We start from the raw sequence: 24,816 nt of genomic DNA on the forward strand, positions 1-24,816 counted from the left end.
AGCGGTTTTCCTGATTTTAAATATCCCCTTGTATCTGATCTCTGGCTGCAGCCCTAGCTTTATAGCATGGCTCCTTTGCGCATCCCACCTGCAGTTTCTGTGCCAGAGGGTCCCACAATGCAAGTGGTTGCACACAGCAGAGGACAGATGTTGCAAGCATGGTGTAGGCACTGCTGCAGTGACAGGCAACTGAATCTGCCCAGAATTCGTGCTTTGCTACACAAGCTGCTTACCATGGGATTTTAAAGGGCTGGCTGTACAGTCCATAAGCTGAATTACCAGAACAATCTTTATTTTCTTTTTTGAACCATAGCTTAGTTTCCTCAGTCATCTCCATGTCATCCACGCTCCTATTAAAATGAACATTATACATTCTCAAATTACCTAAACAGATAAAATATGTTCTCACACTGCTCTGACCCTAATGGATGAAGTCATAATTATTTTATCTGGCTATCTTCTTTTGCATTATCAATTTACCTCACAGATATAAAAACAGATATGACTGTCTTTTTTGGACATTTCCTTCAATTAGATTTCAAAGCATGGGTGGAGATGGACTGTAAAGTCAAATGTTTTCTGTTTAAAATAAATGTATAGAAACTATAGCATTAACTATATAATCATAGTGTTTCATCAAATGAGAACTGAGGCATGAAAAGAGAAATTATGGTTTTTATAGTCACTGCTACATCTTACAAATTAAGATGTGGTCAGAATTAGTCACAAATGACAGCCATGTGATACTGTAATTTGGTCTAGACTGTTTCAAAAGCTCTCTTAAAATTCAGGCAACAACAAATGTGGTTTTGAGTGTATGTCTTTGTCAGACAGGCAATTCATACTACTCTCAGCAGTTAGAATTCCCATTGTTATTTTTCAACTCAAACTGCTGAATGACAGGAGCTGCTGAAGAATGAAAACAATCACTTTAAGAGTAAAAATAAATAATTTAATGTACAATATAGTCATCAGATTCCTTAAATAAACATTAGAAAAAACAAACAATTCATCATATTTCTCCCAGTACAAAAAGTTTCTAAAAATAATTTTTCCTATACAACATTAACATTTATACAGGCTACAAACGTTTCTAAGTGAGAAGTTGCTACGCTTCACTAACATGGTAGTGAAGCTTTCATGTTCCTCAAAAAATTAATGCTTAATTTTTAGTTTTAATATTATAACCAGTTACTGGCTGTAACTTTCATGCCACACTGGCCTACATGATCTGCTTCAGCACCTTTTTCTTGGCATTGGTCTGTCCCATATGCTTTATTGTCAACAACTGCTGCCTTATTAAGGCAAGAATTTTGCATTTGTTCATTCCTTTTTTTTTTCCCCCCACTGCCAGGGGAGGGGGTATTAGAAGGGTGTAGACCCGTTTTCCTTTGAATTTAGAGATGTGGGTCTAATAGGTGTCTTTTCACAAGCACCAGTAGCCAATTACTGAAGTACACAGCTAATTTGACCCTTGAAAGATTTCTGCAGCATTCAGATGCATTAGTGAACAAGTCATGTTTCTTCCCGATGTTTCTTCCTTCTTCATTTTTATTTCACATTACAGAAGAGGAAAAACAGTGCTGATGAGACCTTCTCTAGGAAGAGTATAGAATGAACAAGGGGATGATGAGAGTTCCAGCTTACTTAAGAAGGAAGTGCAAAGGTTTTGCATACAATTAAAGGAAACAAAAGAATATTTAAGTTTTAAGGTTGTTTTGAGAGGAAAGAACACCAGGGAGGATATGTCAGATGAAGTTGGTGGGGGAAAAAAAGTAAAAGACATGAGCATGGGTGAACATGAAAATTAAGGATGAAGTTGTACGGATAATTTTGCATAAGCCAAGAGCAAAAGAGAGGAGACACACAGGACTGTTTTTAAAGCTCGAGCAGGGAATCTAGATTTCATCATAAGACAAATTAGAGTTTTCCAAGTCAGTAGAGCACTTTATCAAGCAAGGTATATGATTTTCACAAGACTGGAATGGGTTACTCATAAGTCAGGACAAAAATGAAGAAGGAGGTAGCAATGTTCTAGGAGTACAATACTGTTAGCAATACACCACATTTTCATTTGAAGAAAACCATCTTTAGAAGTGTTTCAACCTAACGAATAGCTCCCTAACCTGGGATTACCAACAGACAGTAGAAGCCCATCTCTTCTAGAAGGTGAGAAAGATGAGGGGTCCATTATTTCTCTGAAAGTAAAAACAGTACATTATTAACTATAAAATGAAACCTTAATATTTCAAAATATTCTTTCCGGATCTTTTTGTATTTTTTTTCTATGAATGCTGCCAATATATAAGGAACAAAACAATATTGATATTTAGAACTTTTGACTCGTTAATCTCTTGTCCCTTGTTAAGAGTACCAAGGACATAAAATACAAGTTAAGCACAAATCTTACTTATATACACTGTACTGTGAAGTGTTAGCCTAGGATCATAGGATATCCTGAATTGGGAGGGACCCACAAGGATCACTGAATCCAACTTTTGACTCCACACAGGACTACTTACAAATTAGACCCTATGTCTGAGAGCATTGTCTGAACGCTTTTTGAACTCCAGCAGGCTTGGTTCTGTGATCACTTCAAGGATTATTCTGAAGGCACTTAGCTGTGGAGCTCAGTAAACTGGAGGAGGGGGAAAAGGGGGGAAGCAGCTCCATGCATTGTTTTCAGCGAAACTTCAAAGCTCATATAGCTTTTATACTGACATTTCCATCAAGACAAGCTTAAATGTACTGGAATCACTACCTAGTCACAAGAAAACCTGGAAGTGTGAACGTTTGTTTCATTTAAAAGGTATCTTGATGCATAATAAATTTTCTCAGAAAACTCTGAAAAGATAAAAATTAGGAGGCTTTTTCAATCCTTGACTGTGAAAACATCAGAAACTCACTCCCTAATTACACAGCCTTTTCACTTGGATTTAAATTGGTGAGGAAAAATAATTTTAATTATTTTGCTCCCTGTTATAGTACACATACACGAGGAGATTTTCTTTTTAAATGTATGCATTAAATCTGGGGATCTGAAAAGTCTGGTTGGACTCTGTAGCTCAGCATTATCATCACTACTCAATCACTCATCACAGGACCAAATAAAGAATTCCAGGTTATAAGTTAAGTATAACCAGACTTTCTTGAAACCTAAATATTTAACAATTTTTTTTAATAGAGTTGTGCAAAACATGAACTAATAAATCTCAACATCTTCCCAGAAAGATTTTCCTTTTTTCCTCCCTCCTTTTCCTAGAGAAATAGTTCCTGTAACGTACACCACTTACATGTTGATGTGAGAGAAGCTGGGTCAAGCTTTAACGTGTTACATTCAGATGTCCCAGGATAAAAAGTATCTTCTTCATCATAAATATTCTGACGTAGAATGTTTCTTATAAAATCTGGGTCCATTAAATTTTCCATAAACCCCTCTGCTGATGGCGGTACAGAGAACTCTAGCTGGTAAAATACAGTGGAGCTTTCATTGCTGAAAAACAAAGTCACCACTGAATCTTTCCTTTTTCTGAGACTGACTTTTCACAAAGTTGGCATGGATTATTTATTTTTTAATGTGTTCTAAAGAAAAGCATCAAGAAAGGAAAGAAAAGAAAAACCTACCATCAAAGATTCTAGTTTCATTTTTCCCTCTCTCTTCTCAGAGCAGCTCTTGACATTAACAGAAACTAGGCACATTACCCGAGACATGTTTTCAAATGCACAAAGGGCAATTAGGCATGTGAGGGTGAGGTTTTCAGCACTCATGCCTAACAAGTACATAAGCGTAGAGGTGCTGCAACATATTGCACATAGCTTAGCTGAGAACCTGCAGAAAGATTTGCTCTCCTGATAGCAGTACCTGGCACAACCCAGCTGTGTTCCTAACCCAAGCTGTGGAGTGGATTAACCAAACCACCGAACCGGAGTCCGTCTCTGGAGATTTCAATATTTGTGATCTACCAAACCCACAATGTACAATGAGACAGCTACATTTTATACAAACAGAATTCAAAGCATCAAAAAATAAGTTGGATGGCAGAGAGAAAAAGGTGGAGAGACGGATCAGCTAGTCAGTACATACAAAAAGCAATAGATTTGTACTTGGTCTAAATCGTGATTTATACCTGAAAGGCTAAAGAGCTGCAACTCGCTCCTTGAGCACAGCCAGTGTGCCCAAGGCTGATGGCGCACATTCCCCAGAGTGCCCTCAGGTCTACCTCTTGCTCCAGGAGGCTCTTCCTCCACCCTTTCTCTCTCAAGAATCTTAGGCTTTTGCTAATCTACTTCCCAAGTTTTTCTCATGTAGTCTTAATCCACTTGAAACGTTGCTTTTTCAGAAATCCTTCACAAGTCCTTTCCGACTGCCCTTGCCAATCTGCTACACCTCCATGACAGGACCACACTACAGCTGATCTTTCCAGCCCACTTCTCCTGCTGATTCTCAGTCTCACTCCTATTTCAGGACTATGTTATCTTCATAGCTTGAAACATTTATGTCTCAAACACAGTGAACTCCTTAGCCCTCCTTCAGTGCCAGTTTCTGCTGACAGTAACATCTCCCCTGTATTCCAGCTTGAAATTTTCTTCTGCCTCTGCAAGGCAGGTCTGGATGCTTTTCTCCTTTCCCCCACACTACTTCCCAGGGCCCATCAGCCTTTGGTGGCTGAGTTTCTCCTTTGTGTGTACCCAGCCATTGCAGGGACTAGCCTACCCTCCGTTATGCTGCCTGTTCTGCCTCTTGCTCCTGCTCCACCAGGCTCTCTAACATGCTGCTGCTTTGAGATTTGCTCCCACTGCCCAAAATAAAATGTGGGGGGAAAATGGTCCAAACAAAGCAGGAACATGATATTATTGGTTTGGCTCTCACTGATGCTCTTGTTGCCTTTAGCTTTTAGGGGGAACAAAGAAGTTCTTCCTTTCCATAGGCCCCGTTGTATTTATTTAAGGTTATTTAACCCATGTTGTTCTCAGGTGGTCCCAGTAGCTCATTTTCTTCTTAAAACATTTTCTTGAATAAGCTTACTAAGGCCTTCACTTGGGACCAAAGACAACAAAGGAGATACTAAACAGCAACAAAATGCTATTGTCATTGTATATTAGCAGCACTTACCCTTTACATCAGAGAATCCTTCAACCAGATTCCACTACCTATATTTGTTACTCTCCCCCAAGCATCTTATTTTTCATAGTGCATATTTTTCATTGTGCATATTTACATAGACATGTATGTCTCATCAAAAGTTTGTAACTTTGTGATAATTTTGGTGATAGAAATTGCTTACCTGAAATGAACCACTTGAGCTGACCTAAAGTAGCGTCCTAGAGCTGGAGATGAACTGTAGACGTCTGTTAACTTGGAGAGAAAAAAAAAAAAAAAAAAAAGGAAAGAAAAAAACATATTTCTTCCATTCACTCTCTCTCTTCCCCATAAAAGAAAGGACAACAAATCATTCTTAAAAAGGCGTTTTAAGGGGCATAAACACAGGTGCTGAAAGTCACTTATCAGCACAGGAAAAAAATACACATTCCCTTTAAGCTTGACAGACAAGTTAATCTGTGTGTTTGAGTGATTACTATATTACCTTAACACATGGGAAGGCATTCAGGGTGAACTAAAAGTATGTGCTCAGGTTGCGCTGTGCAATTTATGTTTGGCTTGGGTTTTTATTAGTGGCAAAAAGCCATTCTATTCTTACTTGGTAGAGGGAAAGATGTCTCTACTGAGACTCCCTTCACACAGTAAGTCTAAGTCAGTACTGCCATGCCTGCTGAGCTTACTTCATCCGCAACAAGGAGTGGTGATGGTTCAATGGAAATGGCAGCTATAAACCAAGACTGACATCAGGTACTTACAGGGGAACACAAAACAAAAGCCTTTTAATTGGCATTGGGCTAGAAGTCCTCCACAGATCCTTCCTAAATTAAATCATTCAATGGCTCAATGATAAAGGTGAAAGCTATGTCCCAGTTATTACTCAAATGTAAAGGGTGTATATATATATATTTTTTATTAAAAAAGTGTTGTTGTTGTTTTTTCCCCTTCCCTGGAACAATGCAACTGCTTGTGTGCTTAAAATCATCAATTTCTTTGCTTGGATCAGGACTTAAAATTGTACGACAAAAAATACAACTCAGAATTTAGTGAATTACATGGACTTGCAAAGGACTGAGTTGCTACACAGAGCAACAGGAATTTCTTTAAAGGAAAACACTGAATCTATGTAACAAGATGAATCAACTTGGCCAAGAACAGTGTCAACACATACCTTCTTAGTAATGTCATCAGCAAAAAGGTGTGGAAGACCACACATTAACTTGAACTTTCCAGAAAAATTGTGATAATTTCCACTATGTAGTAGTGCATCAGCATCCCAATAGTCATCCTCATCTGTGTAAACATCTAATATTCAAAAGAAAATGGAAAGAGTAGGAAAAGTTCCAGTTAGCAGAAGTATTGGGAAAACAAAACAAAACAACAACCCTTTGGCTTTCTCCAGGGTGGCTTTCTCACAGACTTCCTAGGCAAGGATTGTCTGGGAGTGACAGAAAAGTGGGAGTCACCTGAAGAAAAGCAACAGCGCACAGATGTCAATATCCCATCCCCTCAGTAAGGGTCTGCTGCTCTGGGAGCCTGGCAGACAGTGACACCACACGGGGAGATGAGCAATCCATTGCACTTGCTGAGGTGTTACAAGCATCATTTATTTGTACTCTCATTCTTTTTTAGGAACATTTTCTCACTCAGCTACAAGAATTGCCATCTGATCAGGATACAGGTTACCAGTTGCCTGCGAAACTAAAAACCTTACATCCACTACTCAACACACCACCTTCTGCAGTCGGCATCCCGGTCTCCTCAGCAGTTTACAGAAAGAGTTTAAAGGATTCTACTGTTCAATACGTGTTTTTGTTAGATTGTACATATTGTACACTCTTATTAGAAGATGAACCAAGAGTAAGATACTTACTAGAATATAGAACTAAGCTGATGAGAATGACCAGGAACAATACTACAAAAATTGTAGTTAAAACCATCCATAGTTTACACTTCCAAAAAATGACTTTCCTGCATGATTTCCAATGATCTCTCTCCTAGATACAAAAAAAAGAGGGAATGGTGATTAATAAAATAAGGTGGGAAAAATATTTAAGAATGCCTCTACTGTCACATTTAGAAACACAAAAAACAACACATAAATGAGAGAATGTCTCATTGACAAGCAATGCTCTATTTTAAGGGTTCCCACCCTTGAGTACTGCCAAAAGTGGGAAAGTAAACATGCAGAAGGCAAAGGACATTCAAAGGCAGTCTATTACTCAAGAGATGTAGCATTTCCCATTTGCACAGTCTTCAACTCTTGAATTGCCTAGAAAGCTGAGGTGCTACAAAGGTGCTTTCATTGCCTTTTTTTTTTCTTTAACTGCATCAATTTGATTTGCTTGTACCACAAGCTGTCCGTTTGAAGTATGCCATCTCTCCCAGACAGAAATGTGTCTGGAACAACTTCCAGAATCATTCACCTCTGTGATGTTAATGATATCAGCCTGCATAGATCCTGGATGCCAGCAACCAAAGCAAATGGACCACTATTTATTAGATATTGTTGCATTAAAGACCACTAGAGTAATTAGGACTTTTTTAGCTAACTGCATTTTTCTTCAGAAGACTGAATACTGGAAGGCTATTGAGTAAATTTAACAAAGTTTACTACAAATCTCACCTGTTCTATATGACAAGGAAGTAATCTTCAAAAAATATGTGTATGCGTGCATGTTCATGTAGGAGAGAAAAGACAATACCCACCTTTCATTTAACTTTTAATATGATTTAAGATTTGAGGTTATTAGTTAGCCCAGCATTACTAATATTTAAAAAAAAAGGCTTAGGTGACATAGTAAAACAAGTGAACAACTCCAACTAATTTCTTCCACAGACAGAAGACCGAATGAAGTACAAGAATACATAAGGAAGTAGACCACGTTGCTTTTTTAATTCATCATCCTCCCCACCCACTGTAAACCCAGCTGTAAACTCCATGTCCTTTTTGACTTCAGTACCAGGTGAGGAAAATCACATGCTGTGGGTAGTCTGGGACATGCACGTGCAGGTAGGCAGGAACCAGCTGCTAGCTGGAGGCAATAATCCAGGTTACTTTCCTTTACCTTTTGAACTTTCCAAGAACCTAGCATAATAGAAAACTTTTCACTGTGTTTAACTGACATCCACCAGCTGGCTTAAAGCTTCTTGGGGAGTAGCAGTTGCACAGGGAAAGCGAAGAAACACCCACAGAAAGAGTTTACACGAGTCATTTCTCCAGGAGCAGGGGGCAAACTAATAGAAAGTGTCCTCTACTGACATCCCTGCAATGGGGAACTTCCTTTTGTGGAGAAGGAAGGGCAGCAAGGTTAAAACATTTTCCCTCACACCATGCATTCAAGTGATCATTTATATTTAACAGGTGGGTTATTTTATATATATATATATATATATATACACACATATATATAATGCATTAGAAGAATGAACCTTCAGTTTAATACCTGACACTGGCATATAATTTTGTATTTGAAAAAAACAAAACAACAACAAAGAAACAGTAACTACTGTCTAGAGTATAATTATGAAATTCGCTTTGTTCTCTCAGTTATAAATATTATAGACAGTTATACATATTCCACGTTTTCAGACTATCACAGAAGTGTAATTGCTAATCAAGCATAGTAAACTGGGATGATCTTGAGCAAACATTCAACTCTGCACCTATTCCTCACCGGTTGGGCCAACACCCTCTGGACATTGCCCATATAACATCACAAGAGCACCAGGAAGGGGCGACAGAGAAAATCTCTCCCCGATGGGCAGAGCAGTTGTGATTAATTTGCTGGCCGAGCAGGAAGCAGAGTATAATAATTTTTCAGCAGTCCCTATAGGATAGGAAGCCAAACACCAGAATCAGCAGAAACAGAGCCCAAATGATAATTCACAGTTCTGGGAAGGGGAAGGCTGAACCGAAACTCATGGGTAAAGTTTCTCAAGGCAGCTCAGCTGATCTAGCTCCCCCCTATCTCTCCTCCACCCTTTCTCCTGTTCCTCTTTGAACCACCCTAGAATTTGTCTGACCCTGCAGCAAGCTGATTCAACTCACAACAGAAGAGAAGTAACTGGCCCCCAGTATAGTATAGGAAATAGGGCTTTTGCCTGTTTAATGGGATAGATCAGCTCACTGAGGTGATGAGTGGGGCTCACACAAGGAAGCAGGCACTGTTGCTTGCCCAGGAGGAGGAAGGCAGAGATGGCATGACTAATGCTGCTGGGCTCCCAGGTGGGCTTGGCCATCCCGGAAGATCTGCCCCCACATAAAAGTGGGAATATTCCTTTTTCTGCCACAGATTTTCCCTCTGCTCTTCAGTGAGTAATGAAAATCTTTGTACCACAGCCACCCATGAGTAAATACTACTCTTCCGTCAGCTTTACACTATCCCATAGCTTTAAGCTAAATGCTAGGTGCTGACTGCCTCAGGATTCACATGCTGGTCTTAACTGAGGCTTTGGGGCACTTTAGTCATACACATTCCTGACTGTTAGCGACTACAAATTGCTCAAAGATAAACAGATGAACAATCCAGCAGGCTTTACAAAGTTTGCTGCAAGACATCCTATTCTTGTTTTGGCAGTGCCATTTTCTGATTAATTTGTTCTTAAAGAAAGACTGGTTTTAATATGCATTTCACTATTTCTCCTTTCTAGTTTTGAGCCTAATCCCGCTGGCAGCACATGAAAAGAGAAAGCAAAACTTAGTATACCAAGTACAATTTTTATTTGTTAAACTCAAGTTCACAAACAGCCAGCACCAAAAAATAACAGTGCTCAAAATCTGACTCCAACGTTAGAAATCTTCATTAAACAAAATAAAATACATACACTTAACATGCTTTCAGCCTTTACTTTCACGTGAGTGCTCTTTCCCCCTCCCTCAAACAAATCAATCCCTACAAGATGTTCCTGCAAAGAGTCACTTCTCTTACTGTTTGGTATTTCCCCGAGAGCTCCACAAGCATCAAATGAGCAACTGAAATTCCTACCTTGCTCATCGCAGCTGCTGGAGAATTCAGAGGCTTCTTGTGATCGACTTCACTTTCTTCTCCATTAACTTGTTGTAATTCAATAACTTCATGCTCCTGATCAGAGCTTTGCCTTTTCATAGCTTCAGTCTCAGTACGAGAACCTCTGTCTATGAAGCAAGCACGGAGCCAACTCATTTCCTTCTGGTTTCAGCTGCAGTTACGGCCAGCAGCAGTTCTGGTATGAAGCTGGAGATGGTAACAGTGAGAGAGCTGGGACAGTTTTCACAGGAGTGATGTCAAAACATTGATAAGTAAGGGGAAATCCTTGGAAAGGCAAATATCATCTGAACAAGCCACACAGGAAAGGGAGGGCGAGGAAGCATCGATTCGCCTGTCTCTCGAACTTCAGCCCTCAGCTGTGCAATACCAGGCTTTCCAGTTCGTCTGCTTTACCGTGCCGGCCTTTGACAAGAACAAGCAGGTGACTAAACCTTCAGCAATGCTGCTACTTGCTGAGGTGGTTTTGAAAGTAACTGGATTGCTATTCCTGCTGCTTTCAGCTGAAACAGTAAAATGCTTTTGCTGCTATCGGCACAGATAAACAAACATATGTGTTTCGCGACAGTATAAACCAAGTAAAGGATCACATTGCTTGTGGTTCAGTTGGGATCTGAAGGGAACTTATAATTTCCATCAGTGCTTCTAATTTTAGTCTCCCACTATAGTCTATTAAGAACTGAACGCTGCTGACCTTTGTGCTGGCAATTTGCCCTCTCTAGCTATTCTGTAGTCTGAAATCATGCCTGGTGCTAAAGAAGCATTTATGTCTATTCACATACTATCAAGCGGAAATCTGAATAGTCACTTCCATGTAAAAATGAACAAATCTGAAGAGAGAGGTGGGTGACCTTCAATTTTATCCCATGTTCTCCAGGGTATACTTTCATAAAGCAAACCATCCTGTGAATTGAGACCTGATCTGCACTAGATTGCCACAAGAACTCTCCCATGCTACATGAGTCACACAACAGCTTACTGCTGCCGGGGGCTGACTTATCCCCTCCCTCCCAGTATCCTTTATCCTACCTCTCATTTCTCTTGTTCTAACTCCATCCTTGGGTTTCTCCTTCCTCCCCGCAGAGCACTTCTTTTAATCCTCTGGATCAAAAAGGGTTGGGCCAGTAACTGCACTCCTTCGCATTCTCTTGCCTCAGAAGAGAGGACAGGGAAAAGGAAGCATTAAGAAGGGAACAAAGCCTCCTTCTCCAACTCTCTCCTCTGCTGTATGAACACCCACTCACAGCACTGCTCCTTCTTTTCCCTGCCAAATGCTACAGATGCTTTCCCCCAGATTTCCTCATTGTGCAATTCTTCTGGCTACCGATGCCTAGAGCATTCCCAGCGGGGTCGATTGCTGATGTCCTGTGGTATTCATCTAGGCAAAGGCAATCCATCAGGCTGAGCACAGAGCTTGTTTTCATTCAGCAAATAAAAAAGAAACAAATTCCATGCCCCACCTTTTGGTGAATCCTTAAAAGGTTGGAGGACTGAGAACGAAGCTGAGCAGTCATCAAGATCAAAACAGGTGTCCAGATCCACAAGGATTCGCTGGGGACTTCTTGACTAGAGTAGTCTTTACCTGCTTGTTCTCACTACTCCTGCTGGAGATTAGGTTCATTTATTTCATTTCCACTCACACCAAAGACCTCACCTTCCTAGTGAACCGTCTGAAACCAAAACTTTTTTTTAATAAGTCTAACAAGTTAATGATTATGGATCTCACTCCATAAAAGCCAAAGTCCATTTGCTCACCTTTCTTAATGAGCTCTGTACAAACTCTTGAATTTCTGTCGTCTGGGTGATCTAACTTCCATACTTGGTACTTTTCTTGTCTGTGATGCAACTGACCCTTCTGATTCATGGAGCTGCAGAACTCTTAAAAAGGGAAATTGAGAACTGATCTGAACTTTGTGGCCTAGGCTCTTATCTAAAACAGAACAGCAGGAAAACTGCTTTGTTCTGTTGTGAAGACATCTTTGGTTTCAATATCAGGAAAAGAAACGTGACCTTAAACATGTGCTTCAGTACAACAGGCAGGTCTGGCTCAGTTTTATAAGAAGTGTAAACTCCAAGGTACAACTGCAGTTCTGATCACATCTGGGGCTTGCAGTTTCAGAGGCACTGAAAATGAAATGAAACATAGCCACTTAGATTTTCATCATGTGTTTATTGGAAGGGAAAAAGTGAATGGCTGAGTAGCCTTTAAAGATACTAAAACCCCTACAGAATATCATTTGAGCATAGTTTAGGTAGGAAGCAGTGCCAGGCAAGTAGCAGGGGGGAACGCCCAACACTAGCGCAAGGAAGGAGAGGGAAGCCTATCGGACACCAGAAACCTACTGTGTAAAAATTACAGTACTAACTCATTGCCGTGTTTTCCCCACAGTTCTAAAGCTAAACAAGAATCACATACTTATGTGCAGTAGAAAAAAACATGCTGTGAACAGCAAGGACCGGTACTCAAGTTGCCTGCTTCATCTTTTTATTTTTTTTTACCTTAAAGATGAAAGCTAAACACTTTCAAATACTTGGCACAATTTTAAGACCATCTAGAAAGTACAGGCAGACCTTTTATTCAACTAAATACCAGAATTCTTAAGTCTCATAAAGAGCTTTGGAAACTTTAAATCAGCTATACTTGGGCTCATCAACAGGTTATAATTTCTAAGCTAGGTTTACTTCTAGGGTTAAAAGATTGACCTTATGACAGGAGTGTGGCTGTCATTTTCTCTTCTGCTTTCTTTGAGACCAAAAATGCACCCAATCACATAAGTCCCTTTTCCTTTTAAGTCTCTTCCAGTGCAGTGTGGCCATACGGGCACAACCCTTTCTTCTGGCCAGGAAGAGAGACAAAACACAGAACCTGACCTCGAAACTCTGCTCACTGCAGACTAAGGACATCAAAGAAAGCAGCGTGAACCCACAAGAAGCATGCCAAAGTTCACAGAGCACTCTGCAGCCAGACATGAGGAATTCCCTTGTAACACACAGCAAACATTAGGCTCTACAGCTATGTAAAACTAAGTGTAAAGAGACTGGAAGAAAGCGCTAAGTGCTGGGCAAGATGTCCAGGTACATCAAGAAAGTCTCAGAGCTGCAAAATTTTGCTTGTGTTTATGAAAAGACTGGGTTCAACATGAAGGCCTTCCTGACAGAGCAATAATCCTGATACAGACAGCTTGCAGGTGCCCCAGGAGAAATGCCACTGTGCTGTGTTTTACCTAGTCCTGCATACGTGGTACCTTCTCTCTTCAGACAGCAGCAGCAATGTACCCCCTTACTTTAGCCAGGTGTACGTGCAGTTTCTGGTACCCGGTGAAGCCACTGACGCATTGACTTTCTATCACCCAGGCACCATGCTCATGCTGGTTTGAAGACTGATATACCATAACACAATGCCACTACAATTGCTACGCGCTGCTTACAACATGAGAACCAGCTGAGTCCTCAGCTGTTTGGAGGAGGAGAAGAAAAAGAAGAAAAAATAGTCATCTTGAAGTCTGGATACATACAAACTCATGTTCTAGGGTACAGATCTGAGTCCTGTTGAGATATGACTCCCACTTCCTTTTATAAAGGAAATCATTCTGGTTTTGGTGATTTCATCACAATCTAATATCAAAGAAGGCGATTAACTCAAATATACAATATTATCTTGATCAGCTACATCCATAAATGTGTCTAATAAAGCCTGTAAAAGTGATAAGAACGGACAGTATTCTAAATCCCTGACATTTTGCTAAGGAACTGGTAGTTTGTGAGGTCTTGTAGGACTTTTTCTTGGGAACTTAATTAAAACATAATTCTCAATGCATTTTGACATGCAGTTTCCTGTTGTTTCATTAGAATTCAGTATTTCTTTCCTCTTTAAATATTATGCCAAGAAAATAAATGATGCTCTTACCGCTTAATTTTTTTTTTTTTTCATCCTAATGTTTGTGAGCTATACATTTGGTGGTTTTAGTAAAAGCACAGGAGACAGCCTAAAAGTTACAGCCCAGAAAACAACAGTCATGCAGCATAACTACAGAATGAATTAATCTCAGATTTGTCTACTATGCTTTTTATAGTAATTGTATTTTGAAGAAACATGAAATAATTATTTGTGTTTAGAATCCTGTAACATCACTAAGTGAATGTATGTGAGTATTCGTGGCCACATCCCAAATATATCCACATACGTCTATGCAGAGACACATACAGATAGCAGGAGAGATACACGTGCATCTCAGAGATGGAAGGAGGGGAGAAAATCTGCAAAAATGATTTGGCTTTTTTTTTTTTTTTTTTTCTCTCTCCAGATTCTAACCCATTTTATTTGTATTTTAAGGCCGTGCTGCTGGGGATAAGGAAGATGAATCCATAAGGAATCTAAAGTTATCTGAAGTTGCTCTGAATCCAAACAGTTCCTGCTAGATGAATAACAAATGATAGTTTCTGCGTTATGAAAGTGCATTCTTTCACAATGAAACAGCCAACAGCATTTTCACGTCCATGACATACTACTGTAGGAATCAGCTTTCATAATGGAGATGATCTGCATTTTCTCCTTGGCACATCAGTTTGTATTCTGATGAATCCAGTCATAAAGTGCTGTCACCTTAGTGTATACACCAGGACGATTGCGCCGAGCACATCCTTCACCCCAGCTCACAATGCCAGCAAGGTACCATCTATTTCCCTTTCCTGTGCAGGCCAAGGGACCTCCAGAGTCTCCCTAAAATGAACGGAGTTCAGCCATTAGCACCAAACATAGAGCACTGTAGCAAAAGTTAGTTATTTAGGGACAGTAAATACCTGTCCCTCTTCTTTCTCAAATTACAGTTTAATATTGGCATCTACTTTCTGGATAGAGTGTACCCGGCTAAAATATCAAATTTACTCATTTTGTTTTAACTTACAGAAGTAACACACCAATTAATACAACGGAAAGGCAAGAAGGTGAAAAATTGCTCATTGCTAATGTCCCATTACAGAATTTAAAGCAAGTGATCACAGACTGAACGGGGAGAGGTAAAGACAGGGATGGAAAAGGGGAATGCTGCTAACATTTGACCATAAACTGTTCAGACTGAAGGCAGAATTCTCTATGAGGTTAAACAGGAACAGAAAGATACCAAGGAAAGGCACATTTAGGTATTAGCAGCTTCATACTCAAGACTGCAGCTACATTCATAGAAGAAGGGGAAGAAAAAGGACTTGAAGGGATATGCAAATAAGAACTGGCTTCTCAAAGGGAACATGCAGATCTGTACAGCAATGTAGAAAAGTAAAAAATCCAATTTAGATCAGTTCAAAGAATCAAAACATATTTGGGCTCAAAAATGATTTGTGACCTTTTCTGTTTTAACTGTCCATGCTTTCAGTGAACATAACAGTTCACTTTGAAAGGTTTATAAATGCAGCTCATCTCTGCAGATTCTCTTTATGCATACAAGGCAATCAGCAGCCTGGGGTTTGTTTGGTGCCCCCAGCTGGAGCTAAAACATGGAAGCGGTCAGAAGTAAGTCGTGTTCAGAAGAGCAACAACAGAAAGCCTTCAGTATCCAACCAACCCAAGTTATCTAGCGATAAAAGAGAAGCCAGAACAGTTATTCTCTCTGTCAGGCTGCTGTCATACTGGCATTTTTGATCATCCCAAGAGGCTGATCCTGAGGTGATTTGAGAAAGGAGGCTGGCCAATATTCTGTCCAATTACACAGACTGTTCCGAAAGACTGAAGGGGCTGTATGCAGTGGAAAGGGGAAGGATTCTGAAAAGAGGAACCATGAAAACCCAGCCTAACATGATAACTAAGTCTGAAAGAACACACTATTTCCTCACTGAACTAAGTATCACCATCTAAAGATGAAAGTTGTTTGGAAAATTCACATAAATTGGGAATGTACTGCACAAGTTATATGTCCATAAAAAAATGAAACAAATAAGGATGCCTACAAGGCTTGACCTGTAGTAAAAGGGTTTCCTAAACTGCCAACATCATTATTCTCCAGCATTGCACAGGAAATATACTGGAGGCAGAAAAAAAAAAAAAAAAAAAAGCAAAAGATGCTACCCAGACTAAGAAGTTAAAGGTCCAGAGGGCCAGCATACTTGTGCACAAACACAGCATATTCTGATGAAAACTGGATTGACCAGTATGGCATATGGCAAAACTGGTTAAAATGTCCATTTAAAAAAACTTAACAGTACTTTTTAAGCAACACATATTTTGGAGGAATAACAAGCGTTAGGTATATTACAACATGTTTTAAGCAAAACAATTCCAAGGCTTAAGGTTATAAACAAACCACACATAAAACTAGCAAAAATAATACTCCATTGAATTAGAATTTACAGACTACAGGAGGATCCTACAAATAGCCCATTGTGTATAAAGAAGTTTGACCCATTAAGAGCTATGTTCTTGCAAAAATTTTCCCACTACGGTAAAGCACTAAACTTTACATATTACACAAAAGTTCTATCAAATTACCACAGTCTAAAATCAGTAACATGTTTTTCTCCCTTTACACAGTATCTGGTAAAATGACCATGTTTGTAACTTGGAAACAGGATATTCATCTTAGAACATTTAAATCATGAAAAAGTGCACAACTAGTTTAACAACTGGGAAGAAAAAAGAAGGCAGAACCAACACAGTTCAAGTGTGTCCAAAGAGCAGTTTCTGATTGCGCATGCAAATAAACTAGGTCATGTAACTCGTGATAGCATGATGTAATCAAAACTCGTCATTATACACATGAATGAACACATGAAACTAAGAGGCAGCACTGCAATTGCATTTACCAAATTTATCTTACCTTTGCATCTTGTATTTCTTTGCAAAGTAACTTTTCTCAAGAAATTCAGATATTATCTGTACCAAATTTCCTTTCTTATTTTTGAGAGCCTTTGCCGTATTAAATTATCCGTACATTCAAGACATTTCACTCTACTAGTAAGGGGAAGAAAAAAAAAGCAACAAAAACACTATCCCTAAACGGTGAACAGTTTTCCAATGAAAGCAAACCTTTCTTTGCAGTTGCTTGCCAAGTCCCACATTACCTGGCATGCATCAATGCCACCATTAAGATTCCCAGCACAGAGCATACGTGACGTAATGAGATCATCATAGAGCTTGGTGCAAATACTTTGATTAATTATTCTCACTCTAGCTTCCTGAAGTGTTCTGGCAAGATGACCTAGAAAAATACAAATGTTGCAGAGGTTATGGCAGCTCTACCACAGAGATCGCTTGTCTAAACAAAGGTGATCTAAATTCAAAATCTACCCAACTGGAAGCAGGAAACTAATTCCCCTCCCTTCAAATGTGGTCTGCATTCAGCTTTAGAACACTGCTGTCTACATGGACAACTCTAGACATAGACAACCCTATGCACCACACCACTGTACCTCTTCCATTTCCTCAGCCTTTATTATGAGCTTTTTCTGCCAGAAAGTAGTAAAAAAGAAAAAGCCATGTACATTATAATACAAGATTACACACAATGTAACTTTTGAATGCCATCTCAAATTGTGTCCAAAGCTTTGTTATTTGCATTATGGGTGTGCTCCAAACATGTTCTAAGTCCTAGTAAATGAAATTTACGTTTTCTTTTACATCTTTTCACTTCTACGTAAGGAACTGAGGAATGAAGCTGAGGGGTTGGGGTGGGGAAATAGAGTCTGTAAGTCACAATTGATACTAAAAGTTTGATTCTGTACTGTAGCATTGTCGTAGGGTGTCATTGTTAACTACATATGCTCAGTCATGTTTTGACCCAACAGTGGAAATAACCTTTTCAATACCTGGATGATCAGAAGTACTGGGTTTTGGTTTGTGTGTTCATTTGTGGGTGGGATAGAAATGAAATAAGCAAATCAGAAAAATATGTTCTTTCCCTCTCCCCCCCCCATACTTTTAGGTTGATTTTAAATATTACCTGCATTATTTTGTTAAATTACAAGAAGGCATCATTTGAAAAAATCTTTGCACTTTATTAGGCTATTATGTGGTTATCTTAGATTTATTTTTTTAAATGCATATTAAGAAAGCCAGTATTACCATATAGATGGCTTCTAATCAAACATGAAGGATTAATGAAGGATTAGGTCTCCATGCAACACTGGGGACTACTGCAATGCTGAGGAGCTGTCTAGGAGGAGCTGCCCAGGTCTCAGAGCTGGCTCCAGTTTGATGCTGAGATAGGGCCAAGATCCTGCATGCTACCCCACCGCCCCCCTCCAACTCTGCTTGCTTTTTTTCTGCCTCCCCACTTCAACATGCTGCTCTGCTCTGAGCTGTGCAGGCAGAACTCTTCATGGGGCATACGTGAAATTACCTTTAGTTGAGACGGAAAGAAAAAAAACACTATATTTTTGCAATTATTTCTGCTCATGGCCCCATATTGTCGACCACAGTCTTAGAAACAAAGTCTCGCTCCTCTGCGATTCCAAGTTCCTGTTTTCTTGACCTGAAGGTTCCTTATAACCTATTCACCAGATAAATTGAACCATGAGGATGAAAGGGGGCTTGTGTTTGTTAATCTGTGATCATGTGCTTTTCAACAATCTGTGACACCATCTCTGACCCCCATACAGAGTATGGGTATTTGCACTTTTTACCTAATATACAACCATTCAGAATTTACAGACTAGCTACAGGAACATTTTAAAGCTTTTTATTAACCTACTAAGTTAACCACAGGTATTTTTCTCTTAGGACAATGAATATTTCATTGTTAGAGTATAAAATTAAGCTAAACTTGCAAGAAGTATATCCAGGAAATGAACATACTATTTTCTTTTATGGCTCCCCAGCCAGTTACATAGCAGACAGCTCCATCAAGAAATACTCTAGAGGTGCTTGGTAAACAAATGGGCTGTACCAGCTCGCTGAAGAATACAGGCGTCTCCATTTCCAACAGGGCTATATCATAGTCTGAGATAGATTGGTCATACTGTGGGTGAACAATAATCCTTTTGATTGGTCTCATATCTACATGATTGCTTTTTTCATTAATAGTGCGTAAGCCCATATATGCTCTCCACCCTGAAGGAGCTGAGTATCTGTAAAGAGAGTGTTTTTAGAACAGCCCATTGCAAAGTAATGCAGCGTCAGTTCACTCTGCTTTATATACACTTTGGTATTTGATGAGATTCATCAAATCAGTGAATGGAGTAGAATACCACTTAGGAGGATAGATGTACTATAGTCTGTGTCTCCTAAAACATTAACTAACGGTACAAAATTCTATTTTGAAAATAATAACCTCCTGGAGCTATAAGATCAGTTCCTTGCAATGCAGATTTTTCACCCATCTTTACAGTAAGCAAAGCACTCTGTATACTCCGCAATACTTACAAAGCTGGCTTTCATTCAGGTATAATGAAAATGGAATGGTACATGTTATGTTGTTATCAACCATGCAGTTTCACTCTGTAACAAAGATGACTGTATGGTTTTCTGTTGGCACAGAAACCAACTGCAGCTGATCTACCAGAAGTCCGTTGAGTACAAAGGTCAAATCTTAATCAGGTTTAAAAAAAAAAAAAAAAAGAGAGGTACAGATGCACGGGTAGATCATCTGTCTTGACATTGGCCCACATGTGCTAGCCAAAGCAGAACCACACCGAGCAATTAGCAACAGGTTTCTTGGTGCTCTGTCATAACTGCATTTAAACTTTCAACTAGAGTTGATGTACCACTTGTCTCAAGTAAGAACCAGTAGTGGTCTTAAGTCAAACCTTTGTCTTAGTAGGCCAAAGTCAACTGTTCTGACATATGAGCCTCAAAAGCTCATGTCCATCTCACATTAGCAATGGTTCTTCAGGGTCTTGGTCATACTTGTGCTAAGTAACATGCCTGTTTCAATCATAAAATTACTTTGTGCAGATTGGATAATTAAACTTGAAAGTGGCTGTTCAGATATAGCGATGTTCTATTTCTGCACGTCACTGCAGTCTTCAAATATTTATGGTCCAGAGCACAAGAATCAAAACTGTACTCAAAGTACAAATGGCCAGTTATTCTGAGAATTCTTTAACAGCCATGCTGCCACTTGGTAATGGAGCAAAACTGTTAGGCCTCTGATACCAGGATTCAAGTTAAATCATGTTGCACCAGGACACACAGAACTGGAAATAAATAGCTTGTTCTTTATCCTACTAGGACATAAACGTTTCTGTCCTCTGGAGAAAAGAGAGGACATCTACTCATTTAAGAATAACTAGGATATATTTACAGCTCAGGAAAATTATGTGTACAAATCCCTCTATGCTGAATAAAAGCTAGATTATATCTCAGACACAAGCTCTGCATTGCTATGTCTCAAATGTATCAACGACCTTTATTCAGTGTAATCACTCTCCTGTTAATGCACATTCTCCCACTGTATGCAACACTAGTGCTAGTGGGTTAGTAACAAGTATTAGCACGAGAGCATTTGTTTTGCCTAGAATGTAAAGCACAGGCATATGACACTTTCTTCATCAACTCAAAAACTTATGTGCAATCATATTACATGTACACATTGCAACAAGAGAACTGTGATGTGCTTGACAAGCAAAAACGTGATCTCAATCTTGTTTGAGCATGTGCAAACGTATTATATAATTTAGAGTAATAGATTGTCTTAGACAAAGGCTACAAAATCTTTATGGTAAATGATGTCTAGTGTACTGCCATGAATCCAATCTTAGTCTCAGCAATTGCCTTTTATGTCCAGAATACAGTCAATCACTGAAATTGAAATGCATGGTTTTCTGTGCATTTTGAAACGTAAACACGATGATTTAGAAGCCTTCTCAATTTACACTACGTGAACTGAACACTGGTGAGCTTTACTTACTCCTTATCAATAAATAGTTCTTTTCTTGTGAGAAAAAGGCCATAGACTCTAAAGGGGAGGAAAAAACAAACAAAACAAAAGAAACACCAAGAACATTTACCCTAAATCAAAAACAAAATAGTGTGTTTTGTCATGCAGGATTCACTATCAATGGAGGCAGAATAATTGCTTCCGATATTTGAGACTTTCAAAGCCTGCATAATATGTCAAGGGTTCATGTACTGATATGTCAGAGTTATATGCTGATTCAATTTATCTACACCTGGAATACCTACTGCAAACTTTTGAATGCAACATTTTGAGGTTATAAACATCAAACTGCAAAACACTATGACAGCATAACCACTCCATACCTTACAGAATCAGAATCCAAGAAGCAATGGGCAGCAGACACGAGCCACCTCTTGGAAATAACAGATGCACCACAAACATGGCCATGTGCTCCCATTTGTAAACTTGCCTGCCAGGGCCACTTTCCAGATCTTGCATCTTCACCTCCAACAATCCTATTTTTCTTAAGCAGGTGTCTTCCACAAGCTAATAGAAAAATAAGAGAATAAATTAGTAAAGGAAAATGCGAGGTCATTTTACTTTGTCATGCTTAATACATAAACTAACATTTACCTATACACCACAAAGCCACTGAAAAAGAAAATAAATAAAAAAACAACCAACCAATCAAAAACAAACAAAAACCCATATCTTCTTAGTGTGCAATTGGAACAAAGGTAAGGGTACTTGTCCATTTTCACTCAATGGGTAGGTTAGGAATAAACCGAACATTGCCTATCCTCCCTTACAGATCCCTTAGGAGGTTAGTAACTCAGAAAGACTCAATCCTAAACTGGGTTATTTCCAAAACATTAATTGAATAAGATCTTCTATTCTCTCTCTCCTTACACAGATCCTTAATTATTTCATTCAGCTCAAATGAACGCTAAGACCTACTAATTTAATAACCTGTAAATGTGCATTGCTTGTATTAAGTCATCACAGACAGATCAGTTAGTTTAAAAAAAAGAAAGTACAAAATTCAAGACAGACATTTTCATACAGATGTTACCAGCAATTTTTTTTAATTCGGGTCTGATGTTATCAACTTTTACTTGACCATAGCATCAATTCCTTAGTTTCCCACATCATTAACTAATCTTCGAACAAATGTTACCACACCACAGTTCACTTCATCAGATCCATCTGCACAGTCTCTTTTCCCATCACACTCAGGATTTGGTTTCAACAAACATTTACCATTAAGGCATTTGTATGTATAAGGGAAGCAACTTTTGTAGGCTGAAACAAGAGAGAAGACACAGTGTCACATGTTTGAAGCCATGGTTTCAAATGATTAAAAAAACCATGCACATTCAACCTACTCATCTATCGTGAAAGTTGTTCAAAGCCACACATTCCAACGTGCCTGAAGTCATAGTCTGTGTGGGTGTAAACTGATCCCTGTATGGAGTAGGACAGTGGGAACCTTCTACTCAGATTAATGATCGCACTAATTTAAGTCTCCACCATCTCTGAGGAAAGACAGCAGAGCCTTGAGCTCCCCTCATTCCCATTTTATTTAACTCTAAACTGAGTGAACTGGCCTCGTCAGACCTGTTGTTTTATCTTCACCGACAGTACTGGCATTGCAAATTATACATCTATGTAGCAGATGTCATCTAGAAGTCAGCTCTTTGTTTTCAAGAGAAAGTTGAGCATATATCATGGAAGAGCTTTATACCTTCCTCCAAGAAAATTTAGGTTAAGAGTTATCATAGTTTACTACGTAGGAATCCTGACAGATCTCAGCAGTGGGCATCCATTGCTATCATTCTTATTACCAGTTGTTTACAGTGACCTCTAAACAGTGGCAGGGATTTTTCCAGCAAACAAGGACATACTGCTGGCTACTTCAAGGACCTTAGATTCAAAGCAAGGCAAATATTAGAGGCAAAATGCAGCAAGTCCTTAGGGAGGCATTAGTAGTACCAGCAATATCAGTAACGGTGGCGTAAAGAACATGCACATGGCAAAAAAGAGCAGAATTCCCCAAATTTATGTCTCTCTCCCTTACGTTATTTGGTACTGATCTGGCAGTAGCTGGGGAAAAATTGCTATTTTAACAGGATCACCATCAAGCTGTGGTTAGGTCATCCAAATAAAATCTTTGTTATCCTGGATTTAGCTTTATTAATTTGTCTGGGCTATCCCAAAAACTAGTTATACGCTGCATGTTATGTTTCCTTTATTATGAAACTTGCACTTTGTGCTATGACAAAATACACAGAAATACTAAATTCAGTAATAATGCAGAATCATTTCCATTCACATTCTATGAATAGGCAATGTGAAGTAGGATGACTGTAACAATAGGTCCACATCAGAAGAGAATTGAATTTGAAGTTCTTTTGTAAATTAGATAGTATTGAGCAGGATTCTTAGATAATTAACAATACTGTTATTACATTTAGTCATTGAGTTTGTAGGTGTCCTGGTTTCAGTTAGGACAGAGTTAATTTTCCTCCTAGTAGCTGGCAGGGTGCTATGTTTTGGATTACAATGAGAAGAGCGCTGATAACATGCTGATGTTTTAATTGTTGTAGAGCAGTGCTTACACCAAGCCAAGGACTTTTCAGCCTCTCTCTGTCCTGCTAGCGAGCAGGCTAGGGATGCAGCAGGAGCTGGGAGGGGACAGACCCAGGACAGCTGACCCAAACTGGCCAAAGGGGTATTCCATACCATCTGACGTCATGCTGAACAATATATAGGGGTGGCTAGCCGGGATGGGGGGGGGGGCCGGCTGCTCGGGGATAGGCTGGGCATCGGTCAACGGGTGGTGAGCAATTGCATTGTGCATCACTTATTTCGTACACATTATTACTATTAATACTATTATTATTATTATTGTTGTTGTTATTCTTTTCCCTGTCTTAATAAACTGTCTTTATCTCAACTCACAGACTTCACTTTCCCGTTTCTCTCCCCCATCCCGGAGAGGGAGGGGGGAGGGTGAGCGAACGGCTGTGTGGTGTTTGACTGCCAGCCGGGCTAAACCACAACAGTCCATTTGGCGCCCAACGTGGGGCTCGAAGGGTTGAGATATCGACAGATTTGACCAGAGTGTGTTAAACTAAAATTGGTATAAGTATTCGACCTGCTTAATAGTTGCTAGTCACAATGTTGATTGCCTTATTCTCAAGTCTGCTGTGCCTGTTTCCCAAATTGAGTTTTATAGCAAGTTACTTTCTGTATGTGCTCCCTGTCGTGCTGTTTATCCTTTCCGGGCCCTGGTTTAAGACTGTTATGGTACTGTGTGGTGTAACGATGGCTTATGAAATGATGAGATATCTGGTCATGACTCTAACCTGGTATTTGTACTCAGCACTGTCGTCGACTCTATACTTCGGAAACCATATCTCAGGAACTATTAGCAATTACACCTATTGCCTTTTTTCATCAGGGAGTCAATCTCTGGAGGGGACAGAGGAAGATATTTTTTCCTACCTGTTCACTCTCCCTTCCTCCTTCACCACCCTCTTATCCCCCGAGCTAGTTACTGTAGCTCTCCAAGATGTTGAATATCCTTGGGATACTCAGACCAGCATGTTCTTGTTGTTATGTCTCCTGAATGCGCTTCAGGTTTTGTTTAGGTTAAACAACTACTTAGGAATCTCATCCGGAGATCTGTCTTGAGGCGGGATATTTGCGAGTGGCAGGGAGTGTGGGAGGATATGGGCAGGTTTCTAGGGCAGTGGGCACCTCCAGTGTTTTGGACATTCACCCCTGAACAACTGCAAAATCCTAAAAAACTGGTAGAATGCTTGAAAAAAAGGTGTCATGACTCTGGCAGTTCCAAAGTGAC

At 39.5% G+C, this 24,816-nt stretch overlaps 2 protein-coding genes across 4 annotated transcripts in view; both read right to left on the reverse strand.

Moving 5' to 3' along the window:
* Nucleotides 1–935: 935 nt before the first annotated feature.
* Nucleotides 936–11,914, reverse strand: C1H3orf52 (chromosome 1 C3orf52 homolog). Of its 3 annotated transcripts, none has more exons than XM_040568465.1 (7): nt 11,155–11,914; nt 10,087–10,314; nt 6,972–7,095; nt 6,270–6,403; nt 5,286–5,356; nt 3,294–3,493; nt 936–2,198 (listed from the first exon to the last, which is right to left on the reverse strand). In XM_040568465.1, coding segments are annotated over exons 2-7 (708 nt in total). In that variant the 5' UTR covers nt 10,264–10,314; nt 11,155–11,914; the 3' UTR covers nt 936–2,196. The 3 variants fall into 3 exon arrangements, with proteins under 3 accessions (XP_040424399.1, XP_040424416.1, XP_040424407.1); XM_040568482.1 differs by having other exon boundaries at nt 11,586–11,771; XM_040568473.1 differs by lacking the exon at nt 11,155–11,914 and having other exon boundaries at nt 10,087–11,097.
* A 79-nt stretch (nt 11,915–11,993) lies between these two features.
* Nucleotides 11,994–24,816, reverse strand: part of LOC121075303 (suppressor of tumorigenicity 14 protein-like) — a 33,074-nt gene continuing 20,251 nt past the window's right edge. Inside the window, exons 13-18 of the mRNA XM_040568407.1 lie at nt 22,129–22,253; nt 21,575–21,584; nt 21,314–21,497; nt 18,908–19,179; nt 17,176–17,312; nt 11,994–14,845 (exon numbers count right to left, since the gene is read on the reverse strand). Of these exons, the coding sequence (XP_040424341.1) occupies nt 14,687–14,845; nt 17,176–17,312; nt 18,908–19,179; nt 21,314–21,497; nt 21,575–21,584; nt 22,129–22,253 (887 nt within the window). The 3' untranslated portion in view covers nt 11,994–14,686. The remainder of the gene's footprint in view (nt 14,846–17,175; nt 17,313–18,907; nt 19,180–21,313; nt 21,498–21,574; nt 21,585–22,128; nt 22,254–24,816) is intronic.

The sequence above is a fragment of the Cygnus olor genome, chromosome 1, assembly GCF_009769625.2.
Source record: "Cygnus olor isolate bCygOlo1 chromosome 1, bCygOlo1.pri.v2, whole genome shotgun sequence".
Lineage (NCBI taxonomy): Eukaryota > Metazoa > Chordata > Aves > Anseriformes > Anatidae > Cygnus > Cygnus olor.

Bases quoted from the DNA above. Each gene is read 5' to 3' on its own strand.
- C1H3orf52 (XM_040568465.1), bottom strand. From the start codon at position 10,263: ATGAGTTGGCTCCGTGCTTGCTTCATAGACAGAGGTTCTCGTACTGAG. The intron at 6,404-6,971 runs GTAAGTATCTTA...TTTGAATATTAG, and splicing joins CAGCTTAGTTCTATATTCTA to ATGTTTACACAGATGAGGAT. The intron at 5,357-6,269 runs GTATGTGTTGAC...TTTCTCTCCAAG, and splicing joins CTGATGACATTACTAAGAAG to TTAACAGACGTCTACAGTTC.